The sequence below is a fragment of the Lutra lutra genome, chromosome 4 (assembly GCF_902655055.1).
Source record: "Lutra lutra chromosome 4, mLutLut1.2, whole genome shotgun sequence".
Lineage (NCBI taxonomy): Eukaryota > Metazoa > Chordata > Mammalia > Carnivora > Mustelidae > Lutra > Lutra lutra.
The window spans coordinates 78,283,531-78,298,150 of NC_062281.1; the positions used below are offsets into that span (position 1 = coordinate 78,283,531).

General features: G+C 36.2%; 1 protein-coding gene across 1 annotated transcript in view; it reads right to left on the bottom strand.

Moving 5' to 3' along the window:
- Positions 1 to 13,875, bottom strand: part of LOC125098892 (lipoxygenase homology domain-containing protein 1-like) — a 182,976-nt gene extending 169,101 nt beyond the window's left edge. Inside the window, exons 1-2 of the mRNA XM_047728119.1 lie at positions 13,773 to 13,875; positions 8,456 to 8,668 (exon numbers count right to left, since the gene is read on the bottom strand). Of these exons, the coding sequence (XP_047584075.1) occupies positions 8,456 to 8,668; positions 13,773 to 13,775 (216 nt within the window). The 5' untranslated portion in view covers positions 13,776 to 13,875. The remainder of the gene's footprint in view (positions 1 to 8,455; positions 8,669 to 13,772) is intronic.
- Between the last annotated feature and the right edge of the window lie 745 nt (positions 13,876 to 14,620).

Genomic DNA, 14,620 nt, shown 5'->3' on the forward strand with positions numbered 1-14,620 from the left:
TCTTTGAGGAATTTTTACATAAACATTCATGGCATCTGCAAACAAAGACAATTTTATTTCTTCCTTCCTAATCTGTATACAGGTTGTTACCTTCTCTTGTTTTAGTGAATTAGCCAGGACTTCCAACTCAGTACTACATAGGAGTGGTGAGAGTGGATATCCTTGCTTTATTCCAATCTCAGGGGGAAACACCCAGTTTCTCACTATTATGTATGATATTAACTATAAGTTTTTTATAGATATTCTTCACCAAATTGAGAAAAATTCTCCTCCATTCCTTGTTTGCTGTGTTTTTTTAATTTTATTTTCACCATCAATATTCAATCAGCCATTAAGACCCACTCATCAGTCCACAATACCTATCAAATTTCACTGAAATTTTAGTTCCATAGTTACTTCTCAAACTTCAGACCCATTCCCCCTAATGCCTAGATCACGACAACCACTAACTAAAAGTGAGGATATTTGTTGACTATTAAACCAATATATTTTCATTGATAATTGTTACAAAACTCTCCTATCTACTGCATCAATATGCTCATTGTATCATGGGCAAGTAGAGTCCAGCACAGAACAAATAAATCTTCACTCAACTTTGAGTTTCCAAATAGAAGGGTTTTAAGAAATTTATACCAAATAAGAACTCAGAACTTTGCAAGACCAAGCTTTATTGAAAGATACAGATTTCGTGAAAAGAATGGTCATATGTATCCCAATGTTCACAGCAGCAATGGCCACAATTGCCAAACTGTGGAAAGAACCAAGATGCCCTTCAACAGATGAATGGGTAAAGAATATATGGTCCATATACATATAATGGAATATTAAGCAACCATCAGAAAGGATGAATACCTAACTTTTGTGTCAACATGGATGGGACTGGAGGAGATTATGCTAAGTGAAATAAGTCAAGCAGAGAGAGTCAATTATCATATGGTTTCACTTATTTGTGGAGCATAAGGAATAACATGGAGGACATTAGGAGAAGAAAAGAAAAAGTGAGTTGGGGTAAATTTGAGGGAGAGATAAAACATGAGACTGTGGACTCTAAGAAACAAACAGTGTTTTGGACGGAATGGGGGTGGGGGGATAGGTGAACTTGGTGGTGAGTATTAAGGAGGACATATATTTCATGGAGCATTGGGTGTGGTGCATAAACAACGAATCTTGGAACACTGAAAAAAATAAAATTAAATTAAAAAAAAAAAGAAAAATATAATGGTTGCTAAAAGAAATTCCAAAATTGAACTTTATATACCTAGAGCCAAGACTGGAGGACTGGACCCCATAGAGTTTAAATGATGAAGCTACTGAAAAGGTAGATACCATGTATGACACAGTAGAAAATTTTACCCCATAAGAAAAAGAAAAGCCTGTGTGATACCACAAAGAGGAGCCTGGGGTAAATGGGCTACTCAAAGCCCATTTGGGATTAATTTCTGCTATATCAAAGAAATAAGGAGCAGCAAAATATTCTTATGCTTTAGGGGAGAATCTCAAGAACAGAACTATCCCTTAGAGTACCCAATATTCAGTACGAGAGTAACATGATGCCATCCAGAAGGTGAATTAGAAATGTCTGGGAGAGGAATCTTAGAAGACTCTGATATATCTCATCTCATCTCATCTCATCTTATCTTATCCACAGCTCACATGGAGACACAGGGGATCCAGAAGTTATCTCATATCCCAATGGCAGGTCCAAGTACTGAGAAAACTAGTGACCTGGGAGAAGGCTGATCTTGGTACAAGTTGGAAATATCAATAACAAATACCAGGAGTGCCTAGGTCCTCAGCTAGCCAAGTGTCTGCCTGGGGCTCAGGTCAGAATCTCGGGATCCTGGCATGGAACTACAGTTTGGGCTCCCTGTTCAGCGGGGAGCCTACTTCACCCATTGCCCCTTCCTCCTTCTCATGATCTCTTTTTTGCTCTCTCTTTCAAATAAATAAATAAAATTTAAAAAAAAAAAAAAACAGTTGCCAACTGGATAAAGCCATGTTGGAATACTGATGCATGCTCATATCACTGCAAGCTAAAACAACATCTAATGTATCTAATGTGCCTTTCCCTCTATCTGGTTCCTTTGCAGGACACCTCCTACTCATCACCACCAAGTGATATTTTAACTTCTTATTCATTCAGTATTTGTTGAGCACCTATCAAATGTCAGACCTTACAGAAGAGCTTGAGATATTTATTTAAAGATTTATTTATTTACAGAGAGAGAAAGCTCCAATCCCATGACCCTGGAATCACGACCTGAACTGAAATCAAGAGTCAGCCATTCAAATGACTGAGCCACCCAAGCGTCCCTGGTCTATTTTATTAACAAAGTAAATAAGAATCTCTCCCCTATGGTGCCCACATTCTAGTAATTAATATACATTCTATTATACCCTGTACTATTATTAATGATTCTCATCAGCTTTCTTTTTTTCAGGATGACTCACTCAACAAATTATTCTTGAAGTCTGTTTGCTCCTGAGGGGCAGAAAATCTTTGTTGCTGCCCTCAAGCCCTTCTGTATATTCTTCAAATCTCTTTCATAAAGACCAAAGCTAATGCATAGACTGTGGTCTACAATAAATAGCAAACTGTGAGATCATTTTCTAGAAAACTCAAACAAAATCATTTCTCTTACAACTTTATTAAAAGTCTCTTCAAAAAATTTTGATTAAGTAAAACATGATTTCAACTCTCATTTTCCAGTTCTGCATGTAAGAATTTCCTATTCCATCTTAATAAATAAAAAGCTAAACAGACTGAAAAATCAACCACTCCATTTAGATCTGTAAGAGAAGTAAAGATACAAGTGTATTTCTGCCCCTAAGAATAGAAAGACAGACAGGAAAATACAGAAAAGTCACAGCTTAACAGAGCAAAGACTCACAAACAGAAACTAACGAGGGAACCATGCCTGGGTACAAAACTTGAACTATAATTCATGTTCAATTGAGCCTCAGTGAGGACAAATCTGAGAGTTAATGCTCTCATAAACAGGCCCTTATATTTTTATCACTTTATCTTCAAGAGCTTAACCAGTGTCCCACAGTGAGTATCGGAGAATTTCCTTGTGCTTCTGGTAGGCGGGGGGGAGGGGAATGAACCATTTTGAAATATACCATAGCACTTTTTTCTTCTTAACAAGAACTGCCCACAGGAAAAATTAGTTAATTATATAAAACTTTTTTGGGTTTTATCTGAGACTAAATAACATGGAGGAAGGGAAATACCCAATTCTAGCCCACTCTACCCATCCCAGAACTATGAAATTCACAGTCCAGGGACATAGGCCCACTAAAAGCATGATTTATCATTCATGAAACTAAGTAAGTCTTTTACTGAATTTTATACTTTTTAGCCTTCTGTCTAGCCTTGTGTACCTGGCCCAGCTAAACAACTTCTTAAAATATAAATTATCTTGAACTTTTTATTATGGGCATGTGTAGGAAAGAGGCAAAATTAAAGAAATTTGTAATGAAAGAATCTTTCCTAGTTTCTGCAAACTAAACTCTTGCCCATGAACAAGGATCCTGCTAATGTGGGGTATGTCAATATGTGTGTGTCTTTCTTTGGTACCATGATCACTTTTTAGCTTGTTTTTCCTACAATTCTTACATCTCTTTTTCCTTTACATTGATTCTTAGTGATGATTTCCACTCATGTTTTGAGGCTTGTTTATTTTCTTTAAATTAAACTTCACAGTTGTCCCTAGTGAACTGCATAATGTTTGTTGCTAACTTGAATCTTTACTAAATCAACATCTATTAAACTGATTTACTCCTACAGCATAACAGCATCATAGTAACAAAGACATTCATTATAAGACCAGCATCACCTGATTTAAACATTGGTATGAGGTATGTTTGCCTGTAAGAAAAGTTTTTAAATATATAGTGGCAGATACATTGGAATCATTAATGCTTTTATTCAATTCAATCTATACAATGAACATTTGTTGAGGAACTACCTGGACTGAGGCACTACTAGGTTTTCAAGGTATAATAACATGATCATGCATTACCATTTACCTTCGAATGCATCTTAAACCTTCTGGAAATTGTAAACATGCCTTACCATAACCTCTAAATACATGGAGAGGTTAACTAAATAAAGGAGGCTAGCTAATAAAGGAGAATATCTAAGATAATTATTACCATTCTGCTTTCAAGAGTAATGTTATTCTAGTCTAATGATTTCTGGTCAGAAATCAGTGAAAATGAAAAAAATATACATGCCTGATTTTTATGCATTAACACAGTATCTTAAGAGCAAAAAATCCAAGTCATACAACCATATCAATGAGTCACTAAACAAATTATAAAGGAAACACTACAATGGAAATAGCAGAAGTAAAACACAAATTATGAAAGTTCTAGGAGGCTCTTCTCTACAAAAGTACCAAAGTAAAGGTTAAACATCAATGTTGTTTAAATGGTAAATATCATTAAGTGGTAGTCTCAGAGTCCTCCAACCCTCAGCTAATTACTTGGGTCTGGTATACACAAAACAAGTGGGTATGTGGGCTCCATAGGAGGAGTCCTATGGGACCTTGGGGTCCCCTGACTGTGTGAGGGAGACCACAGCCAAGGGGCCAATCCCAAAGAAAAGCTAGAATAGGATTGATCCGGACTGTGCCCAATGGATAAAAGTATTAAATCTAGAATAGAAACTCTTCAACCTTGGACATTCTTTTAGTAACTACATAAAACGCATGACTGATTAGTTCATTTACATGGAACAGTTTGGGATAAGACATGTTATTTTTGTTTTCTTACCTTATTATTTGTTTTGCTGTATGGGCTTAGGGGTTAAGGGATGGCATTACAAACATAAGAGGTTTCATCCAGCCTTTGCTACACATAGATACTCAAAAATATTAGTCTTCTCCTCTCTTTGCTTTCTTTGCTGATCTTGTTACAATTATCATGAGATTCACCTTTGGCAAGAATAGTGCACATTTTTATAGGATTTACCAAGTATTCAGGAGCCCCTGGCTTCATGGAAAGTCTCTTTAAATTTTCAAATCTTTTAACAATAACTTTCCAATGCAATAGTTTTTCCAAGAACAAGCTTGGAATTTCTAACAGAAACACCAGGAAGCTAAAGAACTCTACAAAATGTTTGAGTTTTTATTTTGGAGGCAAGTAAACAAAAGTAACAGATCTATAAGTATGTCATAGGCTAGGAAGACCTCCAGAGTCATGTCTTAACTGGTAATTTTTACCATTTTTTTTTTTTAGCAGAGAAGGGGCAGAGGGAGAAGGAGAGAATCTTTAACAGGCTCCATGCCCTATGCAGGCCCTAATGTGAGGCTTGATCTCACAACCCTGAAATCATGACCTGAGCTGAAATCAAGTGTCAGACAGGACACTTAGCTGACTGAGCCACCTGGCTGCCTCGATTTTTACCAAGATTTCTTCTGCAGCCTTCAAGGATTGCACACACTTTACACTTTATCTGTTGGGGTTTTTGGGGGGGTGGTTTATATTGAACTGGTACACACTGGTAGAGCCATGGTCATTTTTAAACACTGAAATATTTCTTAGATGGTACACAGCTATGATCTGAGCCCCTAGTTCCTCCTAGTGCTCTGGCTATTCCTGCATGACACAGAATCGGAGGTCATGGCCTGTGGTGGGGGATGGGAGACTGGATCCAAGCAGAAGAATGGCATCCTAATAACATGGCCAGCAATGCCTTATCCCCATCATGGACCCCCAAGGCTCCTTTTCTCCTTGATCTTCCTTTCAGACCTTCTCCACCTTACTAGTCTCCTTTCCATTCACCTTCTGCTTCATACTCACAGGTTGCCTCACAGGGGCGTGACCTAAAAAGAATGTCCTTAATCCTCTGGTTAAATGACATGCAATCAAGATGTGACATGCCAAAAAGGCCTTGAGAATCTCCGTGTTATGCTCTGAAATGGCCTGAATTTCTTCTTTAGATGTTCTAAATATCAAATTCCATGTAATCAAACCTTTTATGTTCCTTCACCTTTGTCAATAGATCTCACTGGGTTCCGCATTTTGGCTATCTCCACCCTAAAACAAATAGAACAAATGTGCTGGTTTGTTGCTGTTGTTGTTTTTTCAAGTTATGAAACGTCTTTAAGAAGAAGTGGTACTGGATTTGAAACTTGAATACATGAGGGCTGTCTCAGTTCCAAAGTGCACAAGGAATTCTGCATTTAGCTTTTCATGCCAACAAGTCCCTCATGGAGGGAAAAGAAAGGAGGTTCCTACTGCTGATGCACAGTATAGGCTGAGAGGATACAATTTCAGACTCAATCACTTATCCAACAAGCTATCAACAAAATGGGTTCTAGGAAAACTGCTGAAGAAAACTTTGTTTTTGTGTTGAGAATGACCTCCCCTCTGTGTATAGGGACTCTGGTCTCCTCATGGGGGTCAACCCAGCTTTTCCATCTGGGTATGAATCCTTCAAAACAGGGGCTTAGGAGGTAGACTGACTCAGATGGACTCATGGCTCTGATACTGGCTGCTGGGTTCTGGGAAAGTTATGTAACCAGGATCACATTTAGCTCCTTCATCTGAAGAATTAGCATGCCCATAGTTTCTCTGTGACAGAATAATACTTCTACATATTAATCTGTAAGTTTCTGCCCATCTTCCTGTGTGCACCAAATTCTTTCAATTGAATACCAAGAACTTCTTCCATTTCTTCAGTCTAATCAGATAGAGATGAGTCACTCATAGTACAGACAAGAAGAAAAGGAAGAAAAAATCATGAGTACTTAGTGTAAGGCAGAGAGATTCAAGATTCTGCTATACACTTTCAGAAAAAATGTTCCCACTTGGAGGGACAAGATAAGCAGCACACTGGGAAAGAGATGGAAAAGATAGGCTCACACAGACTGGAAAGAAAGAATAGAAAAACCATGAAAATCACCATCCAACTTGAGTATGAGGCAACTAAATGGAAGGTGACCAAGCAATGAGCTGTCCTCTTGGTTGATATCTAGAGAAGATAGAAGTTTCCAATGCCGGCTCATCTTCCACTTTGGAGAGACATTTATCTTCACTGCCACAAATTCTCCCTAGCAACTTCAAGACACACATACTCCAAAATATGTGTCATGCAGTGATGTAGTATCTGTCTCATGGTTCTGAACACTTCCATGAGTCTCAGAAAAGAAAGGCTTGTATACTTTGTGGATGCTGGTGATAGGAAGGGAAAGCTACTTCCTGATGCTCGTCCTATAGTATGACTGAGCACTACATGAAATCATACTCTCAATTAGTATGACCATGATAGTAATGTTACCTTTTTCTAATCTTAATTAGTTCTTGTACCAGTTTAAAGACCATAAGCATTACACTCTGTCTGTTAAGCATGGATTCTTCTTCTGTGAAATGGGATATAGCCCATGGGTGAATCAATCTGAGATATAGCTCCTGTGAAACAATCAAGGATGCTAATTATGTGTGTGTGTGTGTGCTTTTCTCTTTTGCACTCTGAACATCAATGCAGCTCACCATACACAGACTTGCCAGTCTACAACAAAGACAGGGGCCCAAAGAATGATAAATGGCTTAAGTCTTTTTCTCTTCTCACCCCCAGAAGCTAAGGCAAACTCTCCAATATAACTAGATGTCATACTGGTAAGGGAAAAAGGGAGAGGAGGCAGCCCTGAGATTATCTAAAAGGTAAGGTTTGAACTAAATTGTTTCAAACAAGAGCAGAGGAACAGAGCAGTAACAGTCAGGTTAAATGTGTAATTTTATATGCCCTTCAACCCATAGAAGAATCCTCCTATATTAAAGGTGTTATGTTGGTTGCCTTCCATATCCCATCATAAGTCAAGATGTTAAGGAAGCACAGCACTGGGTGTTTTACACAACGAATGGATCATTGAACACTACAACAAAAACTTATGATGTACTATATGCAGCCTAACTGAACATAATAAAAAAAGATGTTAAAGAAGAATTCCTAATATTTAGAATTGAAAATTATTTCCTTACTCAAAATATAGGGTTTCTGTTGGTGGACATTTGGGCGCCAAAAGAAGCAGTAAGGAAATATTGTTGAGCTGGGACTTTCTAGAGCCTTGGTTTTCAAAGTGTGGTTTGCAGACCAACATCATCAACAGCAGCTGAGAGCTTATTAGAAATGCAGATACACAGGTCCCACCACCATGTATCTGAATTAGCCCAGCTTTATAATACAATTCCCAGGTGATCTGTGTGCACATTACATTCCAGAAGCAATGTCTAAAGGGTCAGAATCCCTCTCTAGTCATACAAAGGATGTGGCTGCCCTCCCCCACTTTTTAATAAGACAAGGGAGACCATCATATATAGCACCCAATTCCCAAAATGTTTATAGGTTAATACCAAAAAAAAAAAAAACTCAGAAAGTGCCATTCTCATATCTATCATTGGCAAATGTCTTAAACATTTGCTGAGAAAAATATAAGCAGATGCTTACTGTTCCATCACACTGGCCATCCTTAATCCTTAGATACATCCGTTCATTTTTCACACTTTCGAACATGCAAATACCAGAGCTGATTTTATGCACTTTCCAGTAGGATTTTTCAGACTGGCTTCCCACTCCAGTGCAGCTCCCATCAGGCTGGAGACACAGGGCTTGGCACAGGCTGGTAGCAAGTAGAACCACAGCACTGTTGAGGAACACACCCTTGAGAACAGTAAACAAAACAGAATCAGTAAATAACAATCTCATGTTCTGCTAAAAGAAGATGGAAGTAGAGTTCATTCTCTTAGAGAAGGTGTAGTGATCAGAATTTTATCAGAAACTTCTTTGCTGAAAGTAAGCAAAATAAGGAAGCAAATAATTTAACTACTATGCAAAACCAAACAAAATTAAAGGAGGTTCTCTGACTCATTATAATTTACATCGATCATTATTGAGAGTAAAAGTGCCACCATCAGATGCTGTAGATTAAAAATATATACAAAATACAAACATTTCTCTTAAGAACTTTACAATCAATATAAACAAATAATTATAATAGTAATACAAAGCAGAATAAGAATAGTGTACTTCAAGTGTACCTGAATTGTGGGATGTACCATATGGATATTAGTTCAAAGTATATATGTAGGAATGAATAAATGAAAAGAGTTACAAATATAACTAAGGTAAATTTAAGTAAATCCTACGCAATCAATAACTTAAGAAGATGTAGGAAATTCTTAAAGGTTTATTAAAGTACACTAACACTGTAGAGAAATAGATAAAATACATAAATACAGAAGACAAAATACAAATAGCAAATAAACATAAAAAAGGTAATTCACACTAGTTCACTATTCTAAAAATTGTCATACGTTTTTTTAAGGACTATGCCCAAAACTAAAGTCAACACAGTGGGTACTCTGTTACACTACTAAAGGAATTGAGTAGTAAAGAAAAGAAGGGAAAAAAAGAGACAAAAACAAAACGGACTTTTAAATACAAAGAATAAACTTATGTTTGCCAGAGGAGAGCTGGGTAGGCAGATAGGTGAAATAAAGGGAATTAAGAGCACACTTACTTTGATGAGCACTGAGAAATGTATAGAATTGTTAATCATTATATTGCACACCTGAAACTAATATAATACTGTATGTTAATTATATTTCAATTTAAAAAAAGGAAAGAAATTAACTTTACTCACAGAGGTCTGGCTTTTGCTTTCGGACTCAAATGTAATCTCTAAACCTTAGGATTGTCAGATTTGATAGAGGAGTTCTTTGTTTGCTTGATGGCTTTGGACCAGCCACATAGTAAAAATGTGATTTAGGGTGGCAGCTTTGAGTCACAAGGTGTCAGCTGACCTCCTGAGAGGCTGTACACGGAGATCAGCCATATGGATTCCTTATATGACTGAACCCCAGTAAAGATGGGGCACCAAAGCTCAGGTAAACTTCCTGGTTAACAATATTTCATGCATATTGTCATATATCTATGCTGAGAAACTAAAGCTGTCCTGACTCTATAGGGAGAGGACAACTAGAAGTTGCACCGTTTGGTATTTTTCTTGGATTCTGCCCTATGAGTCTCTTCCCTTAGCTGATTTTAACCTGTATTCTTTCTCTGTGATAAACCATAACCATGAGTATGACAACTCCCAGTGAGTTCTGAGTTTTTCTATTAAATTATCAAAATTTAATTGTGGTCTCAAGGACTCTGGAACTCGGAAGTTGGTGTCAGAAGTGAGGGTAGTCATGTAAACTGCCCCCTCTAACTTCTCAGTTGTTTTAACTTCCACAGGATTAAAATCAGTATATTTCAGGAAAGAAAGTCAGCAATATGTTCCCATAGTTTTAAAGGCTTCTTTAAATATTCTGACCCTTAAATTCAATTTGAAATCATCTAAGCTAAGAAAATGATAAAATATTGGCCAAAGACATATGTAAAAGTATATTTTGCAGTAACATATATACAGTGGCTAAATGAAGAGATTAAGATTAAACATCCAGTGATTAAGTACTTAAATAAATAAATTAACACATATACATAATCATATACCTTATGTCTGGGTATTATGCAACCATTAAAAATAATGTTGTTTTGGGAAAAAAAATAATGTAATGAAGTGTTTATTATATAGAAAGTATAAAAAGTTTTGAAGACAAACTGACTTTGATTTGAATCATGATCTACCATTTACCAGTTATGCTATACCAGTCGGATTTTTAACTTCTCTGAAAATCTTTTCTTCATGTTTAAAATACAGAAAATATCTGTCAGTACTTTTAGGATGATTAAATAGTTTTTGTATGCAGTAAAGTGCTTGGCACAAAGTAGGCAATCTCATAAATTATACTTATTATGGTAACATTAATATTTTTAAGATAAATTCACACAAACACATACTATAAAGAAGGAAGTATAAAATGATCACACATATAGAACACTCAAAGATTGTAAATATTCTAATTGTTAGAAAAGTTAAATATATACATTTGATTGCCAATGTAAGAGTCCCTAAATTTTTATTAAGAATTCTCACATTTATACCATTTATAGTTTTAACCTCCAAATTCAACTGGATGTAGGACGTTACTCCTACCAGTTTCAGTACTGCTAAAGCTAAGTAAAATCTCTATTGCTTTTCAAAGTTTGGGTAAATAGAATGGCAATAGGCATCAATGCCACCTAGTGGGAAGAGATCTGATTACTCCTTAATGACTCAACTCAAGAATTTGCCTCAAAAAAGCAGAAGAAAGTGGGTATTTAGCAATACACACTTTAATGCCTTTCCACCATTTTACCTTGACAAAAACCACAAATTCTTTTGAAAGGTCTGCATAGCCTGCTGATGATTCATCAGCTATTTTGCCATGATGATCAACAGTAACTACATGACCAGGAACCAGCACTGACTCAAGAAGAGCACAGCGGTCGTGCTGATAAAGCACCCGCAGCTCAGTACAGGCTCCACCGGTAGCCTAAGAGGATGAAAAAAAAAAAAACAAACCTGAATTAGCAAGAGAAAAATAATTAAATTTGAAATGTTTGGATATTATAGGTATATACAGGTCTACTCCACTCTATAGAATCCTTGTATTACCTATCACATGCTTTTGTTTTGATTCTCCACCCTGACTTTCGTGTTTTATTCCAAGAACATTCTTCTCTTGATTTCTCAGAACCCATGGTAGAATACTGGGTAACAATAAAAAAAACTTTAGTGGCAGGATATTTTAATGAATTATTAATATGTATGTTTATTGTTGTTTATTTTTCATTTCTTCATTTGTATCCTCCTAACCCAAGACTATTTTGGAAAATCTGAAATCAACAGACGTGCCTTACTAGGTTTTACTTCCAAAAATCTAAACAAATCAAGGAGGTTATGATACAAGGACACATTCCTGGTTTAAGGTACGATTTGAGATTTTATCCCCCATGTTCCCCTCATTACCTTGGAGAGATATTTGAGCCTGAAAAGGAAGGGTTCATTGATGTCCTTGAATGGCTGGACCCATGACACTAAGGCTACCAAACTCTGCAAAATGCTCTTGTATAAGAATGGCAGGGAAGCAACAGGACTATTCATCTTTAAAGAAGCCATCTGAGAGGCTCCTGGATGGCTCAGTCATTATCTGCCTTCGGCTCAGGTCATGATCCCAGGGTGCTGGGATTGAAGACCGCTTCTCCCTCTCCCACTGCCCCTGCTTGTGTTTCCTCTCTCACTGTCTCTGTCAAATAAATAAAATAAAATCTGTTAATAAAAAAGAAGCCATCTAGGGCACCTGTGCAGCTCAGTGGGTTAAAGCCTCTGCCTTCAGCTCAGGTCCTGATCCCAGGGTCCTGGGATTAATCCCCCCATCAGGCTCTCTGCTCAGCAGGGAGCTGCTTCCTCCTCTTTCTCTGCCTACTTGTGATCTCTGTCTGTCAAATAAATAAATAAAATCTTTTAAAATTTTTAAAAAAGAAGCCATCTGATGTTTGATGAGTGTTTTAGCAGTGACTGGTGTGGACTGAAGCTAAGAGGGCTGTTATTGATATGCTGAGGTCCCCATACCAGAAGAAATCTTATGTGTAACAAAATGAGTCTCATAAAAACTAAAATGGAAGCTCTCACCAACCTAGTAGGATTGGAGCTTGGAAATAGATTTAACTTGATTTTAGAAAAATAAAGTAATAGGACATTTCTCAAACCCTTGACTTAATTGAGTAGATTCTATATCCACTACATTCATATTTATAAGCACTTACTATGACTAGGACCTATACTAACTGAGTAGAATATGCTACAAAGTACAACACAGGATGACTTGCTAAGTCCAAGCAGAGGAAAAAAGACTTTTTGAAGAAAATTATTATCACTTAGCCTGAATTTCAGGCCTACAAATTACATAAGTTTTTTCAATAATTATTAATTTTCCTTAAGTTAAATAAAATGCTATGAGTCAAAAATCACATAATATTGGGGCACCTGAGTGTCTCACCTGTTGAATAGCCAACTCTTGATTTCGGTTCAGGTCGTGATCTCATGATTGGGGGATTGGGCCCTGCCAGGGGCTCTGCACTCAGTGTAGAGTCTGCTTGTCCCTCTCCCTCTACTCCTCCCTCTACTCATGCTCCCCCCCTTTAAAATAAATAAATAAAATCTTAAAAAATAATCAGGTAATATTATATAACATTATATGAGGAAGCTGTAGCATGAGTGCTAGAATCAGAACGCCTGTGTTCGATTCCTGCTTTCACATTTACAACCTATGTGACTAAGTAACTCAATCCATCTGTCAGGTTCCTCTTCTGCTAAATAATGATAATAATGGATTCTCTCAGAGGGTAGATGTAAAGACTAGATGTTATAACATATATTAAGCATTTGGAACAGTACATGACAGTTATCCTATGCTGTCTCATTTTTCAAAATCAAAAGCATGCATATATTTTTTAAAACAGCTTTATATATTAAAAACTATTTTTTCAAACCTAAACCAAGGAATACAAAGTATACTTAGGTGAAATTATTATTATTTTTTCCCTAATAACATGTCCCCTAAAGGGGCCTTTGAGAAATCAGATAATCTCCTTTTGGGAGGTGAGGCCTATTTAATATTTTGAATGTTATCAGAAAAGTGGTCTACTTTTTCTTGTCCAAATTTTAATTACTGACATATAGGATCATTTATGCATCAGAATCTCAAAACTTAGTAAGACAAAACAGAATAATGAAAATGGTTAAAGTAAAAGCCATAGAAAATACAATTTGATCTTATAAAAATATATATAGATACAATACTATTGATATATGACAAAAAGGAAAATTCCTACATACCATTCCAGTGACATTGCTATTGTCAATAGCAAGAGAAAGATGTCTTATTTCATGACTTTGGAAAATGCATATATTTCCTCTGTTGAAAATAACATCAAAGAGACCTGGAAAACATTTTAGGGTATTAGCAAGTAATTCATGCTTTTAAAGTATTTTTTCTTATTCAATTATACAATGAAATCTCCTAATAATATATTTTATGATATCTCTTAGTTAAATGTTTTTAGTTAGTCAAAAGGTAGAATGCCAATAATCTTTGATTATCTATAAGCTGCTTGGCAATTTGCTGGCATTTCCATGGAAAATCCTTAATGCATTTCCATTCTAATTGGTAAGCACCTGAGACAACCCCAAAAAATGACACCTGATAGAACTGATTCCAGGATGATAAATTATCCTGTTACAAAAAAACATTTTCATTCTCTAAATCTCAGGGACTTGAGGTAAAATAAAATAACACATTATAATAATGCATTATAAATACATATGATTTGAGCATTAGTGACTACTTTGTATGATGATGTCATCACATTTTTGTGATGTGTAAAAAGTATATTTTCAATATACTTTTGCACACTTTTTTACTCTATAATTTATGCTCTTGAAGGCATGAATTTTTGTCTATTCTGTATATATAACTGCATATAACTGCACTTAGAGCTGTGCCTAGAACGTAGTAACTGCTCAGGAAATATTCTTTAAAAAGTTAATTAGATCCCCACAGCCTACACAATAGGTACCACAGATGGAAATTGAACCTAGGACCTCAGATCTTAGCCCAGTGCTCTTTCCAATACCGAGAATCCTTTCTTTATTACTTACAAACAACAAATTTTCAAGAATCCACT